Raw genomic sequence first — 23614 nt, forward strand, 5'->3', positions numbered from 1 at the left:
CAAAACACATTTTTGGGAAAAAAAATGTCTCAAATCATGAATGCAGTGTCTGATTGCCGTGAAAGACCTAACAATAAATGGCACCCTTTTCACATTGGCTTATTATAGCGCCACCAGGAGGCCAGAATAACAAACCTGACCTGGCGGAGACCTGTGCTCCGAGGAGCACTTTTTCTAGTTTTTACAATGTATTTTTGTTTTGTAAAATGTTATCTATCTATCTGTTTGTCATGCTAAAAAATGCCAGACTCTTTGTGTTCTCAGGACATGTTCCAAGCTCCAACTGTATGGAGCTTGGAAAAGGATGTTTTTGTGTTTTCTGCAGTGATGTATAGTAACTAAGAACATTTACTCAAGTGTGGTATCTTTAAACCACAGACTTAAAGGTTCTATTGCTTTCAGTTGCCAACAACGTCATGTGGTAAAGTTAGTTTGATGTTCCAGAGATGTATATGAATGGTGAAGAATTAATTGAGGCATCACTCCAGCAGTGAGGTTTTTTGCTTAGTTCCGATTTATTGCAGTACAAACAGCTTCGCATGGACCCTGAGGCCCTTCCGGCCTCTGAGTGGCACACACCCTCACAGTTACAATACATCCCATTTTATAGCAGTGGTCACATACAGAAAAGAGGAGGTACACTTGAAATGTTAATGTCTGTATCTAGAGAGGTGATTGCATCAGTCTTTGATCAACTTGCTAATCTACAATTCGGGTGGGCCACTGCGCCAGGAAGGGTGATGACAATTGCCTAGACGCTCTGTCTACCGGTAAAACAAAGAGAATGTTAATTGTCACCCCCACCAGGCTCCTCTCTGAAGTCATCTTACATCTATGTATGTTATATGAAATATACAAATATTTCATATAACATACATAGATGCAAGATACAGACATCGGCCGCGTTTCCCAAAAAGCTTCGTAGAGATGCTTCGTAGAGATGCTGCGCAGGTCCTATGACGGGTCTAACGTGTGTCGTCACATGCTGCGCAGTACCATAGCAGGCACGTAGATTTCAGGTCATGCGTGGCCTACGCAGCTTGCGTAAGAGCCTCATTAGTAGCAGGTGGTTGTGCCCCTGCGTGCCATCTAAACTGGCTACGTGTGTGGTAAAACTACATTCGGGCAACAGCATGCACGCAGCCTACTCCCCGCCTACTCCTGGGAGAGGCATAGCCATGAGTGCTGTCCGTACGCAGCAGTTTGTTACGAGCGACCTCTCTAGATACAGACAATGGCCGGGTTTCCCAAAGAGCTCGTGCGTAGAGCATCGTCGCAGGTCCGACGACGGGTCTAACGTGTGACGTCACATGCTTCGCAGTACCATAGCAGGCACGTAGATTTCAGGTCATGCGTGGCCGTACGCAGCTTGCGCAAGCGTCTCCTACACAGCTGGGACTCGGCCAAACCTACGCTCTACCCTCATTAGTAGCAGGTGGTTGTGCCCCTGCGTGCCATCTAAACTGGCTGCGTGTGTGGTAAAAGTACATTCGTGAGACAGAATGCGCGCAGCATACTCCCCGCCCACAGTAGGAGGGGAGTACTGTCCTACGAAGCATTTTGTAACGAGCGCCCTGGGCCGCCTGTAACACCCATCGTTCTATGAAATCTATGAAAAGACCGACACACACACACACACACACGCACACACGCACACACGCACACACACGTGTGTATGTGTATGTGTATATATATGTATGTGTATATATATATATATATATATATATATATAGATAGATAGATATTACGGCCGGGCCGGTGCGTAACGTGCCCCAAAAAAAAACAGACATACAAGCTGTCAACGCACTGCGATATGCCGTGTCGATAGCTTGCAGATCTGTTCTTTTGGGTAGGGCGAGCGGCTGCAGTGCTTCGTCCTCTATGCATGAACCCGAAGTTTACAAATCGTACTCTCACGGATGATCCGATCATCTAATAAAAATATTAAGCACATGCCAAGTTAACTAAAGGTATATAAATGATGCTGAGCTAAATATGTTTCCTTAATTTCGAAGTTTTATAGTTAAACGTTATGATGAAAGTGCAGTTCCTCTCACAAAGTGACAGCTGTTGCGCTCGCCATGTTTATGAATGGTTAAAACATCTTTTGAAAATAGCAGATCTACAAGCTCACAACGTGTCACAAGCTTGTAGATCTGCTATTTTCAAAAGATTTTATGCATAGTAGACTTGGGAAATGGGACGTTCTGAGATCGAACCCAAGGCTCCCACTCGCCAGCCCAACGCGTTACCAGTCATGCCAATAAGACTGAGCCCGATAGTTAGGTCTTTTGCACGCCACTTGTCGCTAAATTTGAGTGTGGGGGCTACACAGCGCAGCTGTTCCTCCTAACAGCCGCTCGCCCCAAAATAACAGATCTGCAAGCTATCAACACGGCATGTCGCAGTGTGTTTGTTGTATATATGTCTGTTTTTTTGGGGAGGCGTCGCCCGTTACGCGCCGTTATATATATATATATATATATATATATTCCTAAACTTTCCTAAAGTAAATTCCCCCCATTGGAGCTAAAAGCTGTCAATCATGCAGGGGGACGCCCCCTCTATCCTCTGATTTTTTTGAACGGCGAACAATGGCCGCAGTGTTCATTTAAGATCATTGAAATGTGTCACCTTAAAATGCATTTTAATACATTACATAATGTACCTATAAAAATGTAAGTGTCCAATTCATATAAAGGTGAGTTAGATAAAGGTGCGACTTTATCTTAGTATATTTGCAAAATCCTGTATATATAGATATATGTATGCAAAGGGTGTTTAAACTATAGTAGGATAGCACTACGTATTTGACGTAGGCTTTACGTAGGCTACGTCCAGGATCTCTTCACGTGCATGCTGTCTCACGAATGTAGTTTTAGCACAGACGAAACGGAACCTACGACGATGGTGTCTACTGAAGCCAATTTAGATGAGACGTTGGGCACACACAGCTGCTACTAACGAAGATAGTGCGCAGCGGGGTTGCTACTGCGCAGATGCGTGGAGGCACCTACGCAGCTTCTAGGCTACGCAGGAGCTCAAATTCATTTGGGAAACGCGGCCATTAACATTACAAGTGTACCTCCTCTTTTCTGTATGTGACCACTGCTATAAAATGGGATGTATTGTAACTGTGAATGTGTGTGCCACTCAGAGGCCGGAAGCAAACTAACTTTACAATATGGCGTTGTTGGCAACTGAAAGCAATAGAACCTTTAAGTCTGTAGTTTAAAGATACCACACTTGAGTAAATGTTCTTATAGCGGTTTCACACTACGGCCCCGGGTGCGCACCCTGGGCCACTTGGCTGATGTTGTGGTAGTGTGAACGTTGCGTATCGTTCCCCGAAACGGATCCCCGTTCCGTTCCCGAAACCACCTCCGGAGGCAGTCTCGGATCCGAATCATGCGTCCTCGGAGACGGTACGCTGCAGTGTGAAAGCAAGCGTACTGTTTGACGGAAGTGGCCCACTATTTGGAATAGGTGACGGTATATAAACTCGACAAAAACAGTCAACAAAAACACGTCGCAGATCAATCCACAGGGGTTCAACCATGGCCGGATCCCGCGGGTTAATTTCATAATTAAATTATAAAATGAACCCGCGGGATGATGAAAGATTTAGTATCATCCCGCGGGTTAATTTTATCATTAAATGACCAAATGAACCCGCGGGATGATGCGCTAAAACCCGCAATATTTATATATAAAACTTATTTATTTATTTATATAAAACATTACATACAGAAATAGAATGAGAGCGCGAGATAGAAAGAGAGGCCGTGTCATGGCCATATAATGACAGCAACAATATATATATATATATAATAGTATATCTTGTGGATATCTTGTGGAGTTTCAACTACTATGCATCAGGCTCAATGTTAGTAAACAAATAATTGGTCTATAAGGCTTTGTAATTTGAAATTTGTAAGTAAATATGGTAACTCATTTGTAGGCCTACGTAGGTTTATGGTTTCCCATGGACTATAGCCGTTTCACTCATGATGCAATTTCTCTTTCATAACAGATACATACATGTGCCAGATAATCCCCACACAAAGAGAGTAAAAAAAGAAAAGATGTTACTTTATTTAGTAAGACATGAGAAACAGTACATGGAAGTACAATTCACAATACAAGGTTTCAGTCATTCAGTCCGACTTCACTGTATAGGCTAGTTGCCTTTTCATAAATGATATATTTTTGTACTTAAGCTGTCGTGAAAGTTTATAATATTTAGAGAAATGTAAGGTTTCAAATACAAAAGTAGTAGTTGTTGTGAAGGTTAGCAAACTGGACATTTAGACTGAATGTTTCCTGTATCCTCATCTTGCGCGTTGTGTTTCACCAGGTTTTATTTGTGTTGTTTCTCATAAGCGTGCATCCGTCTGTCAACAACACGCGCGCCAACAACACAGCAGTCTGTGCCTTGACTTCTGTGCTCTCAGTGCGCTCCTGACTCTCTCCCCAGCGGCAACCCTATATTTATGCGCGACCAGCACAAACATTGTCGCATAGTTGATGACGTCTGTGTCCACTGGCGAAGCACTATGTGCATGCCGCCACCTATAGGATCGGGGGTATATATGCAAGTGTTCTCGGGCGCGTTAGAGCCTTGGCCAGTGTGAATGCGGGCCAGCCAAGCGCACTCGGAAACGGAGCGGTCTGGAGTGCGCACCCGAAACCATAGTCTGAAACCGCCGTTAGATACTATACATCACTGCAGAAAACACAAAAAATCCTTTTCCAAGAAATCTTACACACTACATTGTAGTTGATGTATTCATTAGAACATGTAAATAAATGTCATGGAGAGAATATTAGGTTCTTACCTTGCTAATAGCTGACTTATATATGTTCCTCTCTATGATCAGAGCACCAGTCACCGTGGTAATGTTCTCAGCTGGGTCTCCCGTTAACATGTAGTCTACACTGCTCACCAACACACAGAGAATGAAAGAGACTAAGTCAAACATCAGATTAAACTCATCATTCGATAATTAATAATAGTTCAGCTGGTCTGGGGTCTAGAAGATGATGAGAACACATTGTATTGGTTCTGCTTTCTGTGTGATGAACACTCACAGCCAGCGGACATTGAGGTCACGGTACCACTGTGTGATGTCATTATGCCAAGACTTCCTCATGTCTGCTGCAGCGAGGGCTGTGATGGAGTCCCAGCTGAGAGAAAGACAATGATAGAAAATACAAAGAGACATAGAAAGAGGAGGAAGAAACAGTGAGGAACACATATTATGACGTCATATTCTATAACATATGTAATTGTCTCCGCCAGGCCGAAGGCATGGCGAGAGAGTATGTTTTACCCTCCGTCCGTCCGTCCGTGTGTCCGTCCGTGTGTGTGTGTGTGTGTGTCCCTCCTGTCTGTGTGTTACCAGCTAATCTCCGGCACCGTTGGCCCGTTCGCTCCGAAACTGTGCACATACACTCCCTGGACACCAATTCAGAACCTCTGCCCCAATGTTTTCACATGGGCCTGTTATAGCGCCACCAGGAGGCCGATTTGTGCATTTTTACATTACTCCTACAGATTTTATCCAAACGTCATGCAAATCGGTACACAGTATCTCTATAGTCATGTGATCAACACGGATCTGTCCGATTTCCCATATTCCATCCTCATTGCCTATGGTTGGCTTCCAAAGTTTGCAGGATTGGTCCGTTTTGAACAAAATGCCTCAAATCATGAATGCAGCTTGCAATTTCCGTGAAATTTCACACGCACATTCCCACTAGGCCGAGGAAGAAATGCCACCCTTTTCAAATTGGCCTGTTATAGCGCCACCAGCAGGTCTAATTTAGCAAAACACATTTTTGGAACAAAATGCCTCAAATCATGAATGCAGTGTCCGATTGCCGTGAAAGACCTAAGAATAAATGCCACCCTTTTCACATTGGCCTATTATAGCACCACCAGGAGGCCAGAATAACGTACCTGACCTGGCGGAGACCTGTGCTCCGAGGAGCACTTTTTCTAGTTGTACACGTGGAAATATGATCTAACAAAGTGTGTGTGTGTGTGTGTGTGTGTGTGTGTGTGTGTGTGTGTGTGTGTGTGTGTGTGTGTTTTTGGAAAAAAAAACTATAAAACTATGTTGCTGTAATATCAGTGGTTCTCAAACTTTTTGCAAGTGAAGGACCACCATGTATTTGCCCACGGACCCCCATCTCAAAATATGTTGTTCCAGGGACCCCCAAGAAGCAAAGATTTGAGTAAAACAAATTTGCTTCAAAAAATAAATATATTCAAAGATTTGCAAAAATGTTCATCATATTTCAAACAAAATAGCAGATCTACAAGCTCATAGCGTGTCACTTGGTGCCGCGCTATGAGCTTGTAGATCTGATATTTTTAATAGCCCAAAGTATAAAATAATGGTTAAAGTGATTACACAGAGATGCATTCACGGTCTTAATGGGTTAAACATCTTTTATAAAGACATAAAACCATCATCATCCTCATAATCATCATCATCATCATCATCATCATCGTTATAAATCATTTCAACATGAATTCATTGTGTATCAGTTGAGGTTCACACAGATCAGTGAGTCCAGGATCACAACTGAAGTTCAAAGGTTAATCATTTGAACTGTCACTGTTCATAGACATGTAGCTGGATAATCAGAAAAATGTTCAAAAAGAAAGAAAGAAAGACAAAAAGAAAGAAAGAAAGAAAGAAAGACACAAACAAACAAACAAACAAACACACAAACAAACAAACAAACAAAACAGACAGAGACAACATTACCTTCTGGATATGATCTTTGTCATATTGCAGAGTGAGCGTCTGCATCTTAAATCTTCAGCAGTGTTCCTGTAGTAACAGCGTCCACATTGCCAGTCTTCATCATCAGTGGTTGATTTTGCTGGTCTTTTCATCCTGACAAACAGACAAAGACAAGAGTCAATTTAGTCGTGTATAAATTACATTACTTCATATTTGATCATAATGAAATCATTAAAGTTATGATGACACGTGGAAACCAACATATAATCTACAAGCTCATTCAGTGTGATCCAAAACACATGACGGGGGGGGGGGGGGGGGGGGGGGGGGGGGGGTACACCAGGGTGTATAATATATCTGATTCACATACTGTGTGTGTGAAGGTCCAGGTTCAGGAGGTTTTCCTTTAGACCGGTCACTCTTCATAGACACACAGCTGGATGTTAGAGACTCTGGTCTGTCAGATCCCTCCTCCTCTCTCTCCACACACTGACTCATCTTTAGGTCTTTAATAAACCTGTCAACGTTACAGTCAATGAAATACATCAGGAAACAGGAAATGATGAATACAAGATATGAGTGACATCATGACCGTTGAAGCTAAAAAAAAACAAAAAAAACATATGCTTTCTTTTTTAAACAGTAGACTTATATTATTCTATACTGGTATGTAGTTACAAACATTGTATAACAGTGTTCTAATATAATCTTCTAGTTATGTCATAGTTCATACCCCAAAAAGTCACATAAAGCCGCTTTCCCTATAGCATGGGTTTTCAACAGGGGGTCCGGGACCCCTAGGGGGTCCTCAGAGTTATTGCAGGGGGAATATATATATTTTTTACATTAACCACTTGAACCCCAGTATCCCTATTCTAGCAAGGAACATTCTGTGAAAATAGCAGATCTATAAGCTCATAGTGTATTTTTGGTGAGGAGGTTTGGTGTAAAGGGAAAAAAGAGCAGAGCAAGTACAGAGCCAAAGGACAAGTTTACTAAATATTGAGTGTATAAGTGGTTAAATGTCTGAAAATACACATGAACATGAATCCAACATATTAATAAAAGGGACTTTCTGCATAACGAGTACTTTTACTCTTAATTTCTTTAAGTACATTTCAGTACCAAGCGCCACCTCGTGGCTTAACGGCCACACTACACGTTCTGATCATTTCAATGGGAGGCGCTAAGAATCTGTGGGCGTCAACTTTAAAAGGTACCTAACGGCGCTGATGGAGTCCTATGGCGGCCAATAGGCGGCCGTTTGAAGATCGTGCATGATTGGACTGGTGACCACTGTATATATACGAGGGGACGCGCGCCCTTCACCGGGTATGGTGAAGGGCGCCCTTCACCGGGTATGGTGAAGGGCGCCCTTCACCGGGTATGGTCTAGTAAGTTATAACACACTTAAACAACAGTAACTTTAACAACATAGAATCAGTTATAACACACTTAAACAACATTAACTTTAACAACATAGAATCAGTTAGACACTTAAACAACATTAGGGGACCTACATACCCACAACAGGTAAAGATGTGACGCATTAATGCGACATTACTTTGGTACTGTAAGTATATTTTGATGACAATACTTGTGTACTTGTAACAGAGGATTTTTATATTTTGGTATTGCTACTTTTACTTTAGTAAAAAACAAACTACCAAAAAAATACAAAAGTGAGGCCAATGTGAGTGTGCTTGCTTGGCAGTGAGCAACACTAATGAATTACAACTCTGTGAATCATAGTACATTATGATCCTTCCAAGAAATTATGAAGTGATTGTAACATATCGAATAACTACCTGTTTCATGTCCAATATTTTCATGTTAAACGTATGTTTGTGTTTTCTAGTAAAACACAGTAGAAGTTAGAATCATGCCAAATTTAAATTAATTTCAATGTGGATTAATTCTTTGTGTCTTTCCAGTTAAAGTTCAAAGAGATCAGTGATCTTACATTTGGTCTGATACTCGAGGTTCTTCATTCAACCCAGACCCATAGCCAGAGTATGATGATCCTCTGCTTGTCCCAGACCCATAGCCAGAGTATGATGATCCACTGCTTGTCCCAGACCCATAGTATGATGATCCACTGCTTAACCCAGACCCATAGTATGATGATCCACTGCTTGACCCAGACCCATAGTATGATGATCCTCTGCTTGACCCAGACCCATAGTATGATGATCCTCTGCTTGTCCCAGACCCATAGTCAGAGTCTGTTGTTCCACCGTCATGTCCTCTGCAATCAAACAAGAGTTTCTTCAATCATTCTGAATATGAAATATCCATAAGTAGCCTATGTACGTGCAGTACATACTTGTGTACAGTATGTGTGTGTGTGTGTGTGTGTGTGTGTGTGTGTGTGTGTGTGTGTGTGGGGGGGGGGGGGGGGGGGGGCTAGCCCATTGAGTTGTATTCCATTTTGGGAGTTGTAGTCCAGTCTACTCATCCCTGTAATGCAGTGTTTACCACACTACATGGACCAATTACATTATCAACCATTCAAGTACAGTTGGAAACACATTTTAGAGATTACCATTATGTAACCATAACTCGCGGTAATTGTGGTTAATGCATTTTTTTTTTGTAAACTAAGAAAGCATGTAAGTCTGCAAATTAACTAGTAACTAAAGCTGTCAAATAATCACACTGTACAGGAGTAGAAGTATTAAAATTCCTTACCCAGTACCCATACTCATCAGCTTCTCCTTCAGCTCAGACCTCTTCTCATCCATCAGGTGTCTGTATTCATCCTGTATTTCACACATCAACATAACAGACAATGAGAGTCAAACTACAAAAACAGACTGTTCCTTAACATTGGTTGGAACACATTGTACTTCCTGTATTTCAAAATAAAAGACTAAACAGATCAGGGCCTCATTAGGTATAAGTCCCTTAGCCTCAGGGTAGGCTAAGGGACCAAGAATAGACCCCTGAGGGACCCCGTTCAATTTAGGTAAATGGGGTTACATTGTTGATGAAGCTCTGAGGATACTTGACATGTTTCCTGTTTTTTAACAATGTTTTAATTTTCTCCACATATACTGTAGTGATTGTGGAGATTAACAATGACTATATTATAGTCATTCATAGTTAATCTCCATGTGTACTGTGGTCCTACTGGTTGGTCAGAGTGTTCAGAGGGGAGGAGAACTGGAGGAGATAATGTGAACCTCTGTGTACGTTGTCTGTCTGTCTGTCTGTCTGCCAAAAATAAACATCTGTAAACATCATATTTAATGCATTGTATTGTATGTATGTGTGAATCAAAAACAAAATGAAATTGAAAGAATAAAGAGTAAAAGAAAGTCAAAACTAAATAAAGTCAGATGCTAAATGCCAAACTATAATAACCTTGTCAAGAGTAAGAGGGGGTGTTGATCTCTCACCCATGGACTTCATCTTCTTCTCTACAGAAGAACAACAAACAAACATTTATTAAACATGGTGAGTATAGAAGACATGAGGTCTGATACATTGTTTTATGACTAAACTATGACTAAATATCACTGTAAACTATATTAACCATATTCGCACAGCGGCCATTATTTTTGCGTGTCTTACATCATACTTGGAGGTGGCCCCTCCCCCTCCAGTATGGAGTAAGAGTTAAATGGACACAGTGGCCCTCATTTATCAACGCGGTGCAGCCCGAATAATGAGCGTACGGCGATATCACCGCGCCTTTCGGCATTTAGCAATATATCCTGACGTGGGCTTCATCCTACTTTACGCTGAGATCTCACGTCTGGTCGAGACCAGTTGTTGACGTTGGCTGCGCCCGTTTATTCCATTCTAGACCTGCGGAGCAGACGGTCTGACAGGCATCTGGACACATATATCCACTCCAAAATGTATGTCTACACTAATAAATAATCCCTGTGAAAATATAACATTTTATAAAGTCATTTAAACAAACTGCTTTAACAGTCATTCGGTTAAGCTTGCAGATCTGCATGGCTGCGTTGGCGATTTGAAAATAGCAGATCTACAAGCTCACAACAGGTCCCATCGCAACGCGTTGTGAGCTTGTAGATCTGCTATTTTCAGCGCAGCAGCGATTCTGCGAGATCATTTTCGGGAGCCCCGACATTCTTTTCATGGACAGTGAGTTCTACAAACTTACAGTAGCTTGTCCTATGTTATGGAGTTATGTCATAGAGAGTTATGTAGGCTACACTCCCTGGCAGGGTTAAGGATATAAACCCGACGCTCCAATATTAACGTGGCGGCACGGAATCACTGCATTCCGCCCGAGTCTCATGTACCGCTACGGAAAGACGAAGTTGGGCGGGCGCGCGTGTGAGAGAGAGAGAGAGAGAGAGAGAGAGAGAGAGGGGCGTGTGCGTGTGTGGCGAGGCGAAGCGAAGCGATTCTTATTGGCTTTTCATATTTTTGGTCGTATTCTGGTTCGTCTTCATGTCGTAAAATCGGGGCGTTTTGAGAATATTTAAGGGCGTGTTATTTAAATTCAGCCGTGACATTTATCAACGCTGGGACCAAGTGTACGCTCGGATCAGCTGTGTAGGATGCGTTGATAAATGTGACTTCGACGTTGGTGTACGGCCGAATATATGGAAAAATATGCGCCAGTTTATACGCTGCGTTGATAAATGAGGGCCACTGTGAACATGTTAGTTTAACCACATCAACCCTAGACTCACTATTCTGGACAGCTCATCATAATAGATGAACAGTCTGTGTAAATATGTAAACATCTGGCAAAAAATGCCGATCTACAAGCTCACACCACGTGGCCTTGTGAGCTTGTAGATCAGCTACTTTAGAGATTTTGTGTAGAAGGGAAAGATGAGTGGACGAAGTACAGACCCCTGGGGAACCTGTTCAACCAAGTATAACCACTTAACCCTTGAAGCCCTGAAGAAGCATCTGTGTCACTTTTTGATTTGAGCTAAAAAGCATTATTTTACACTTTGGCTATTCAAAAATATCAGATCTACAAGCTCATAGCGCGGCACCGAGTGCCGCGCTACGAGCTTGTAGATCTGCTATTTTTGAAAAATCGTGAAAATGTGTGCAAATCTTTGAATATATATATATATATATTGTTTTAAAGCGATACATTTTAACTTGAATCTTTGCTTCCGGGGGTCCCTGAAACATATATTTTTAGATGGGGGTCCGTGGCTAAATACATGTCATTTTGGGGGTCCTTGACATGGAAAAAAGAACCACTGATATTATGGCGACATAAGTTTTTTGAAAAAAACTGTTAAATCCCCCAGAAGCAAAGATTTGAGTTACAAATGTTCGCTTTTGAAACTCAAATCCCAAGATTTGCAAAAAAATAACGATATTTCTAAAATAGCAGATCTACAAGCTCATAGCGCGGCACTTGGAAGCTTGTATATCTGCTACTTTTTGAATAGCCAAAGAGTAAAAAAATGCTTTTTAGCTCAAATCAAAAAGTGACACAGATGCTTCTTCAGGGCTTAAAGGGTTAAGTGTGTGTGTGTGTGTGTGTGTGTGTGTGTGTGTGTGTGTGTGTGTGTGTGTGTGTGTGTGTGTGTGTGTGTGTGTGTGTGTGTGTGTGGCTAGAACCTTACCAATCTTCATCTGCCTCTCCCACACCTTTTCAGACCCTTTCTCATTAATCAGTTTACAGTATTCCTCCTGTATTTCACACATCAACAGACAATGACAGAGTGAAGCTACATCAAGTGTTAACACACTGTTCCTTAACCAGAGCTGACAACTCTCACACAATGAGCGTGAGACACATGTAAATGACCCTCTTCACATGCACTCACACCACACATCATATTTCTCACACCGTCAAATCACCCCAAGTGTAAAACTGTTAACTCATGCACCACTGAGACATCCACTTCTGCCGGTATTTCAGCGATAAAGTGAATTAAATGATTGTACTGTATCTGAAGTATCCCCACCCGTTAACTGTAGTGAAAAGCAGAAATGTTAGGTGTGTGTGTGTGTGTCTGTGTGTGTGTGTGTGTGTGTGTGTGTGTGTGTGTGTGTGTGTGTGTGTGTGTGTGTGTGTGTGTGTGTGTGTGTGTGTGTATGTGTGTGTTAGTCTCTTGTATGAATCAAATCAAATCAACCTTTATTTGTATAGCACATTTACAACAACCCTTAAAATTACTTGATTTCATTATTGAGGGTTAGATTTGGAAAATTATAGTAAGTACTTTTACTTACTGGAGTATTTCCAATTTCCAATACTTTTACTTCTACTACACTACATCTCAGAGGCAAATATTGTACTCCTACTCCACTACAATTATATGAAAACTTTAGTTACTAGTTATTTTGTAGATTTTGATTATCATTACAAAACATACATTAACCTCTTCAGCCTATGTACATTTGGCCATTTGAAAATAGCAGATCTACAAGCTCACAATGTGTCGCGATGCGACGCATTGTGAGCTTGTAGCTTGATTTGTGAGCTTGATTCTAATACATTTTAGACATAATGATAACTTGTGTAACGGGACATTCTGCATAATGAGTACTTTTACTATTGGTACTTTAAGCATATTTTGATGCCAATACTTTTGTACTTTTACTCAAGTACATTTTGAATACTGGACGTCTACATTGTAGTATTGATACTTTTACTTAAGTAAAAAATCGAGTACTTTTTCCACCACTGCTTGTAAGCCCCGTGCGGGCTGGGCATCTTGTGGTGCAGGACACTATAATTAAACAAATGCTATTTATCAATCTGTTTATCATGCTAAAACATGTCAGGCTATTTGCATTCTCAGGACTTGCTTACGCCAATATGTCCCATATAACTGTATGGAGCTTGGAAAATGATTTGTTTGTGTTTTCTGTAGTGGTGTAAAGTAACTAAGTACATTTACTCAAGTACTGTACCTAAGTACATTATTTAGGTATTTTTTTTTACTTTACTGGAGTATTTCCAATTTTCAGTACTTTTACTTCTACTCCACTACATCTCAAAGCCAAATATTGCAATGGGACAATCTGTATAATGAGTACTTTTACATTTGGTGCTTTAAATACATTTTGATACCAAACTTTTATACTTTTACTCAAGTCAATTTTGAATTTCATACTTTTACTTGTAACAGAGTATTTCTATATTGCAGTATTGATACTTTTACTTAAGTAAAACATTTGAGTACTTTTTCCACCACTGGGTATAAGAGAACAGTTTAATGTAAGTAGAACACTGTTAACCTCATGAACCCTAGCTTCCCTATTCTGGGGAAAACATGCTGTGGAAATAGCAGATCTACAAGCTCACAATAGCGTTTAGATCCATAGAGGGACTGTAAAGGGCTAAGAATAGACCCCTGAGGAACCCTGTTGAATTTAATTATATAGGGCTTATATTATTAATAAAGTTAAACTACAAGTCCACATCGTGTCACATCGTGAGGCGTTGTGAGCTTGTAGATCTGCTATTTTCACTACTTTTGAGTGACAATCTTCCATGATGAGATGGGGCATTAAGTTATGGGGGGGGACGTGGAGATACAAGGTTTCTGCCCGACAACAACGATAATTAACCCTTTATACATAGTTGGGTCCCCCAACGGGGTCCCCCAGGGTTCTGAACTAGGCCTGATGCTTTATTCTCTCTGTTTGCCTAAAATAGCTGATCTAAAAGTGGGTTGCATTGTGATGCATTGTAAGCTTATAGATCGGCTATTTTTGTCGAATGTTCACCTCAGAATAAGGACGCTAGGGTTCATGTGGTTACCTGGCATCCCTACTCTGGACACAGTTTTGTTTATTGTTTTGTTTTTTTAAGTCACTGAATGATGAACAATTAAATCTTACACACTACATTGTAGTTCATGTATTCATTAGAACATATTAGGTAATATTAGGTTCTTACATCGCTGTTAGCTGACTCATATATGTTCCTCTCTATGTTCTGAGCATCAGTCACCAGGTTAATGTCCTCAGCTGGGTCTCCTGTTGACATGTCCTCTACACTGCTCACCAACACACAGAGAATGAAAGAGACAAAGTCAGACATCAGATTAAACTCATCATTAAATAAGTGATAATAGTTCAGCTGGTCTGGGGTCTAGAAGATGGTGAGAACACATTGTATTGGTTCTGCTTTCTGTGTGATGAACACTCACAGCATGCGGACTTTGGAGTCACGGAGGTACTGTCGGAAGTATGTATGCCAAGACTTCCTCATGTCTGCTGCAGAGAGAGGGAGGGCTGTGCAGCTGAGAGAAAGACAATGATAGAAAAAACAAAGAGACATAGAAGGAGGAGGAGGGAGAAACAATGAGGAACACACTATTATTAAGAGATAATATTAAATGGTATATCTATACAGGTGGAAACATGACAGGTTTTTTTCTTCATACTGTAAACTAGCCCCCCCCCCCAACACACAGATAATGAAATATAAATAAAACTAAAAATGATTATACACACACCAGTGGTGGAAAGTAACAAAGTACGTTTACTTAAGTATTGTATTTAAGTAACATTTTGAGGTATTTGTACTTTACTTGAGTATTTCCAATTTCCAATACTTTCACTTCTACTCCACTACATCTGAGACAAATATTGTACTTTTACTCCACTACAATTATTTGAGAACTTTAGTTACTAGTTACTTTTCATATATAAATTATTATATTATGAAACTTTAATCACTTTAGCCCTATTGTATACCTAGGCTATTTGACAATAGCCGATCTACAAGCTCACAACGCGTCGCGATGCGACGCGTTGTGAGCTTGTAGATCTGCTATTTTCAAATATTTTAGTACTTTTACTTTTGATACTTTAATTACATTTTGATGCCAATACTTTTGTACTTTTACTTTTTAAGTATTTCTATAATGCAGTATTGATACTTTTACTTAAGTAAAACATTTGAGTACTTTTTCCACCACACACACACACACACACACACACACCCACACACTTGAATTCTTTATTTATGTCCACATAAATACAAGGTGTAAAGGACACAAATACTGGTAGTGCAGTTTGACACAGTGGGTTATTACGGCATACGTGCAACAAAGACAATCACAGTTACAGTTCAGTCAGACAACAATTGGATTGGATTAGAATATATATTTATTAAGCAAGCTTGAGCATAGATATAGGAAGCATAAAGAAGCATAGTTTGGCGTCAGGTCTCTGAATCCATATTCACTCCCTGTAAGAATAACATTTTAATAAATGTTACATGCCAAATAGCATTTACAGGGAGTGAATAAAGACCCCCACGGGGATCTAGAAACAAAACCTACAGGTGGATGCCGGGGAGGCGGTGGGATGAGACTATTCATGGTAGCAGCATACGTAGGCAAGCAAAGCAGCAGATCCGCAGGATTTCAGCAACAGCGCAGCAGCAGCGTCGGCACGACAGCCCAGCAGGAGAGCGCAACTAGAATGAACAGGTAGGCAGAGCAATACTTATAACCCACCGACCAGGAGAAAAAACATGTGACTAGTCACCTGGTCGGGTGGCCCAATCCCTGAGTTGCCTGGCCTGAACTAGCTCCGTAAACTGCGCCTCATTTCAGTCAGACAACAATTGGATTGGATTAGAATAAATTATATATTTATTAAGCAAGCTTGAGCATAGATATAGGAAGCATAAAGAAGCATAGTTTGGCGTCAGGTCTCTGAATCCATATTCACTCCCTGTAAGAATAACATTTTAATAAATGTTACATGCCAAATAGCATTTACAGGGAGTGAATAAAGACCCCCAAAACAGCGAGAACCCCCAAAACCGCTTGGGAATACAGAGCCTGACGCCAGACCAACCGTCTGTGAGAATGGTGGAGCTCCATGAACTTGAGATCGATTAGCATGATATAATGAGTACCTCAACATTTGATTATTAAGCTAAACTAAACAAAGGCAAGCATGCATCCATGTGTTCAACAAGCCTGATGAATCCAGGTACCTGTTGATTCCTGAAACCAGGAGCCCTAGACGGTATCCTAACCCTCCGGTGTCCACTTAGTCAGGGGATATTAGCAGAATATTTTCCAATCTTGGAATAAATTCCTTACCAAAATAAATCTTCACCAATGTGTTTGTAAAGGTGTCTAGTAACACATCTCACAAAGACTGAAATTCAGTATCCCTAGGAGAATTTTTGACAGCTCCTTAAAGTTGGGGTACCATCCATAACCTTGGTTAAAAAAAAAATCTAAAAAAAAATTCCAAATTTAATTCTGTTTTAAGTAGCATGTGAGGGGCCAAAACCACTCCTTGGGCTAAAAACGGCCATAGCCATGTATACTTTTTGTGTAAAAAGCCCATTGAGATTGGGCCGTTTTTAGCCCAAGGAGTAATGCAATGGATTCAGAATCATAAAAACACCCTAGTTTGACACCTCACATGCTACTTAAAACAGAATTAAATTTTGATTTTTTTTTGGGGGATTTTTTTTTAACCAAGGTTATGGATGGTACCCCAACTTTAAGGAGCTGTCAAAAATTCTCCTAGGGATACTGAATTTCAGTCTTTGTGGGATGTGTTACTAGGCACCTTTACAAACACATTGGTGAAGATTTTTTTTGGTAAGGAATTTATTCCAAGACTTTTTTAATATCCCCTGACTAACTGCTGTGCTGCACCACGAGTAGGATTGGAAAAGGACTTTCTATATTTTTCTCTTTTTCAAAGAAATCTGCTATATATACACATGTATATATAAATGAGTCATCCTATGATGGATGATAACTATTATTTATCATCCATAATAAATAAAGTGTACTGACTATGTGTGTAAAGACGCGCTATCTTTACTTAAAATCTGAATCAGTACCCAACGATACCTGGAGCAGCAAATACTAATAGACTGAGCTTGATATGATTAGCCTGACTGCATAGCCATAGAAAACCGATTTTTTTTAGCGCTATAGAAATAAACCAACATTTTTTAGCACCATGACATCACCACTAAACTAAATCCCCAGCAATCCACCCGAGTTGTACTTAAGTGTCAATAATGCGTAACAGCATTTATTGAATTAGCGATAGAACAGCGTGAGCACTCATACTCTAGAACTTTTAGCCTGCAGAATGTCATCCTTATTAACCAAATCTACGTAAGTTCCTGAGGACCATTGCCCCAGAGATTTAAGAAAAGCAGAAGGACAAGCAGCGCTGTAGATGTAGTTGCACCAATACGGAGGCTGGAGAAAGCCCGCAGCTTGAGCCGATCTCTCGCAGCTTTGCAGTGAACCAGATCAAGTTTTAGGCCTACAGATGGAGAGACAAACACAATGTTATTGCAATTCTGGATTAGCCCGGCCATCCTATGATCAATTTAACCCGTTTTGGGTTCATGATAAAATGGTAAATGGTAAATGGTGCATTTATATAGCGCTTCTATCCGAAGTGCTTTACAATGATTGTGCCATTAACCCATTCACACACACATTCATACACCGATGGCGGAGGAAACCATGCAAGGCACCAACCTGCTCATCGGGAGCAATTAGGGGTTCAGCGTCTTGCTCAAGGACACTTCGACACTAACTCTAGGGGAGCGCCCCAGCCCGGGATCGAACTGGGAACCTTGCGGTTTTCCAGTTCACTCTACCCGGCCACTCTACCCCTTAGCCACTGCCATTAACCGTATAGTAACATGCATTTTATATATATTTTAAAATAACTATTTGAAGTTTCCAGAAATTAGCCGGATTTAGAAGGCGATTTTAGAATCGGCCTCGGTCTAAATGGGTTAGGCGCCATGTGGCAGCATATTAGCAATTAACATCATAGCAGTTGATGCAGAATGAATACGGTATACAAGCTTAAATAATAGCTTGCAGAGCTTGACTCAGATTATAAGACATGAGAATAATACTAATTTACGCCGATATCCCTCTCCATCCATGGCCTAATAGATTTTAGCACAAAATGCCATCCGTTACAAATCTGGATCGCCCAACAGAGCCGGACGCCAGAGTTTGGCAGAATTGATTTAGCAAAGTTTAGCAGCGAGGCTAGGCAGCTCAGTAGATGATTCAGCATAGTGCTGAGAAGACTTTGAGAAGCCCACATCTCAGCAGCTCTCTCACGCCGCCTTGAGCCTTGTGCTAGCCCGCACAGTAGATGATGCCGCATAGTGCTGAGAACATTGAGAAGCCCACATCTCGGCAGCTCTCTCACGCTGCCTTGAGAGCTCACAGTGCCGCCAAGAGCGTAGGTAACTCAACCTGGAATCTAGAACCAGAAGCAGAATTATTCTTGCAATTACCATGGTAAATCCACCCTGGACGAGATGACGCCGTTATAGATCGCTGGGACAGGAATTTACTTCCTGAAGCCACTCACACATCCACAGTGAAGCGTGCGTGCTTCACTGAGGATTAGTGGGGACGCCTGCTGCACGCCAATGCGCGAGTGTGGCCTCAATCCTGACACAGTCAGTCGCACACCGCAAGCTGCTGGTTGCGCTGCAACACTCGTCGCCAGTGATGAACACACCGTAATGTGGTGCTAAATATGCCGTGAGTATCCCAATCTGGTGGATAAAGCAGCGATTTTTATACGGGGACGAAGACTTCCAGTCACCCAGCTTTTGATAAGCATGAGCAAAGAACCCATCAACATAGTGTAACTATTGATAACAGGAGCAGCCAGGATCGGAGTCCCTCTTTTATCCGTCCTGCGAGATATGTTGCGGAAAAATATTTATTTATTTATTTTTATTTGGTGCGCACCAGCCAACATGGACAAATGACTGATATGTTGACTGTACTGAAGCCCCACTATCTATCCTGTTGCAATGACTTTACTTCTGTAATCTTGATGCTCATAACATGACGTCACTTGGCAACCCACTTTTCTATATACCATGTACCTTCCACATGGAAGCAAGCATGCCGTGTTAGCTTGTGCTACGACAATCCAGAGCTATCCACGTAAGCAAGGCATGCTGAGTTAGCTTGTGCTACAACCAATTTGATAGCTTTACACATGGGAGCAAAACATGCTGTGTTTAGCTTGTGCTACCGACAATCCAAGCTTCCACATGAGAAGTAAACATGCTGAATTAGCTTGTGCTGCGAACAATCCAAGCTTCCACGTGGGAAGCAAGGCATGCTATGCTAGCCTGTGCTACAAACAATCCAGAGCTATCCACGTAGCAAGGCATGCTGAGATAGCTTGTGCTAAGACAATCCAAGCTTCCACATAGAAGCAACACTTGCTGTGATAGCTTGTGCTACATCAATTCAAGCTTCCACGTAAGAAGCAAAACATGCTGTGATAGCTTGTGCTAACAATTTGGCCTCCACATAGGCAAAACATGCTGCGATAGCTTGTGCTAACAATTTGGCCTCCACATAGGCAAAACATGCTGTGCTAGCCTGCCTGTGCTATAAACAATCTAAAGCTTCCACATAAGAAGCAAAACAACTGAATTAGCTACGAACAATCCAAGCTTCCACAGGAATGATGCGCAGTCTACGGAGCTAGTTCAGGCCAGGCAGCTCAAGGGATTGGGACATCCGATCAGGTGACTATAGTCACATGCTCTTTTCTCCTGATCGGGTGGTTAAAGGTACTACGCTGTTACCTGCGCATTCTGGCTTCCCTGTCTAGCAGAGCCGACGTGCTTGCTACCGCTGCTGCTATCTGCTCGCTGCTACTGCCGCTGCCAACTGCTCGCTGCTACTGCTGCTGCTACTATCTGCTTACTGCTGCTGCTGCTGTTATCTGCTCGCTGCTTACTGCTGCTTTTATCTGCTCACTGCTTACCTATATGCTGCTGCCCATAAAAGTCATAAATTGGTCATGTAGGTGGTCGTACGGCGTCGTTGTTCCTTGGTTGATGGTTATTTGCGTTGCTGCTATTGTCCATGCTGCGCTAATCGTAGCTACTCAGCTGTGTGCTACTGGTTCTAAACGTGGTATTACTTTCTTTGCTTACTTGCTAAATGCTCAGCTCAAAAGCAGTAGCGTTGGTCATTGATGGATCTCAGTATGGCCGACTAGAGAGTGTAGAAATAGAGTAACGACACGCTTGATCTCGCCGCAAACGGTCTCTCAGGCTACTGTATAGTTCCAAACATTGTGTCTGCTCATTGAGATAGACGGAGCACTTCCGCATTCCATTCTTTCAATGGGAGTCGACGCTTGTGTCAGAACTCTCTTTATGGCACCGGGTTCACGGTAGTTCACCAACATTGTTGCTTAAGTTGCTATGTTTCCTTATCCATCTCATTGTATTAAAAAAAAAAAAAGCCATATTCATGCTGGAATTGCTTTGCTATTACTGCTAAAGTCAGCTAATGCTATTTTTACTGCTATTTGAACTATTGCTGCAAACATGAGGTTAGTCATGAATCGATTATGCTGCTGACTGCATTGCTACTGCAGTTAATGCTACTTTTTCTAAAGCTGCTGCTAACATGTCTGCTATCATTACAGCTAATGTAATTTTACTCAGCGGCTGCTATCATGTGCTAAACATTACAGCTATGCTGCTTCTGCTGGTGCCATGAGGTCAGTCACGAGTCTGCTAACACTGCCGTCTGCATTGCTTCTACAGCTTCAGCTAATGCTACAACTGCTGTAAAAAGCAAGGCTGGTCATAAGCCTGCTAACACTGTCAACTGCATTTTCAACTAATGCTACTTTCAACTGCTGCTAACATGATGGTCATGTTAATGCTAAAGTTGCAGTACTAAATTGCTGCCATCATTTCAATGTTCATGTTTATGCTAAAGTTGCAGCACTAAATTGCTGCCATCATCTCAATGTCAATGTTCTTGTTGATGCTAAAGTTGCAGCACTAAATTGCTGCCATCATCTCAATGTTCATGTTGATGCTAAAGTTGCAGCACTAAATTGTTGCCTTCATGTTGATGCTAAAGTTGCAGCACTAAATTGCTGCCATCATCTCAATGTTAATGTTACAGCTTAAGTTGCTGTACTAAATTGCTGCCATCAACACGATGGTCTCCACAATGCTAAAGCTCCTCACTGCATGCTTCTACTGCTCAGATAATGCTAGTCGTTCTTCAACTGCTACTAACATTGACTGCTGATCATGATTAGGCTAAATCTGCTGACATTGTTTCTGCAGTCAATGCATACTAGTACTAGTGCCATCATGATGATCATGCTAATTATGTTGACTGCATTCCTAGGCTACTTCATTAATGCTACTCATTCTGCAATTGCGGCAAAATGTCTACTAATCATGATTATGTTAATGATGTGGACTAAATTGCTACCACTGCTATAGTCTGCTAATGCTGCTCGTACTAAAATTGCTGCAAACGTGCCAATCATGAACATGCTAAGTTACTACTAGTGCAATGGCCACTACCTCATTAAAACTGCATTCATCTACCTCACATTTACCAATTGAAAGCGATATCACGCAAAGTCATTTATCAGCATTCAATGATATTCTGCTTTGTGCTTTTTTTCCCATGTCCGGCTTAATGCATGGTGAGGGGATGCCAAATGGGGATGAGTGCTGTTCACCTTGGATACTGGGAAAGTCAGTTTTGCAGGCCTCGTCTGTTCATCAATGCAGACTTCCACTGAGCTATTCACCTCGGTGGCATACATGCCAATACCTAAACATCAGCTTCGTGTTGGCCGTGTAGCCTTCCTTCGCCGGCTAAATTTATGTGGCCGTGTAGCCTTCCATTGCTGGCAAAATTTCTGCGATCTAGCTGGTCATCTATGCTGCATGTCATTGTTGTAGAGAGAGGTCATTCTATGCTGCACGTCATTGTTGTAGAGGGAGAGAGGTCATTCTATGCTGCACGTCATTGTAGGCAACATTTCTGCTAAATCAGTGGCGTTTTTCATGAAACGTCTCATGCATTTTAGCCATTGCTGGCTGCACGTTCTAGTCATTGCTGTCTAAATTTCTGTTAAATCAGTGGTTGATCAATTCCAGGTTGAGCTACCTACGCTTCTGGTGGCTGTGAGCTCTCAAGGCAGCGTGAGAGAGCTGCTGAGATGTGGGCTTCTCAATGTTCTCAGCACTATGCTGCATCATCTACTGTGCGGGCTAGCTCAAGGCGGCGTGAGAGAGCTGCTGAGATATGGGTTTCTCAATGTCTTCTCAGCACTATGCTGCATCATCTACTGAGCTGCCTACTATAGCCTCGCTGCTAAACTTTGCTAAATCAATTCTGCCAACCTCTGGCGTCTTGCTCTGCGATCCAGATTTGTAACAGATGGCATTTTGTGCTAGAATCTATTAGGCTATGGATGGAGAGGGTTATCGGCGTAAGTTAGTATTATTCTGTTCACTGAGACAGTAGGCGCTCTGCCGTACACATAGATTTTATCACATAATGCTAGTATGGCCAGTGTCTGATCCAAGAACACTAGCTGTGTTTCTGTCTCCAGGTGGGGGGATATCGGCATGGTCTTCCTGTTTCAGGAAACAACAGGTGCTCTGTTGTACACATAGCTTAAGGTGGTGCTGAATGATCTGCTTTTCGGGGGATTCTGACATTTGCGCTGTTCTCTGCAAAGCTGCGAGAGATCTGCTAAAACTGCGGGCTTTCTCCAAGCGTCTACACAGCGCACTCCCTTCGCATTGGAGCAGCGACAACTGCAGCGCTGCTTGTTCCTTCAGCTTCACTTAAATCTCTGGGCGATGGTCCTCAGGAGCTTACACTAGATATATTCGCTTTAACAAGAATGAAATTCTGCATGCCCAAAAGCTTATGAGTGCACACGCTGTGTAATTTTGCTAAATAAAAGCTGCTTGCCGCATTGATTGCTTAATTTGAATTTCGGGTGGATTGCTGGGGATTAGTTATTGGTGACGTCATGGTGCAAAATGTTGGGTATTCGATGGCTATGCAGCCAAGCTCAGTCTATTAGTAATTGCTGCTCCA

General features: G+C 41.7%; 1 protein-coding gene across 1 annotated transcript in view; it reads right to left on the reverse strand.

Moving 5' to 3' along the window:
• LOC311037484 (uncharacterized protein) overlaps window positions 1-23614 on the reverse strand; it is a 47233-nt gene that overhangs the window by 14636 nt on the left and 8983 nt on the right. Inside the window, exons 4-13 of the mRNA XM_084046659.1 lie at window positions 14879-14971; window positions 14626-14725; window positions 12338-12404; window positions 10125-10180; window positions 9450-9520; window positions 8722-9006; window positions 7129-7275; window positions 6780-6911; window positions 5092-5187; window positions 4839-4938 (exon numbers count right to left, since the gene is read on the reverse strand). Of these exons, the coding sequence (XP_083902785.1) occupies window positions 4839-4938; window positions 5092-5187; window positions 6780-6911; window positions 7129-7275; window positions 8722-9006; window positions 9450-9520; window positions 10125-10180; window positions 12338-12404; window positions 14626-14725; window positions 14879-14971 (1147 nt within the window). The remainder of the gene's footprint in view (window positions 1-4838; window positions 4939-5091; window positions 5188-6779; window positions 6912-7128; window positions 7276-8721; window positions 9007-9449; window positions 9521-10124; window positions 10181-12337; window positions 12405-14625; window positions 14726-14878; window positions 14972-23614) is intronic.

The sequence above is a fragment of the Gymnoscopelus microlampas genome, assembly GCF_963454915.1.
Source record: "Gymnoscopelus microlampas genome assembly, chromosome: 2".
NCBI lineage: Eukaryota > Metazoa > Chordata > Actinopteri > Myctophiformes > Myctophidae > Gymnoscopelus > Gymnoscopelus microlampas.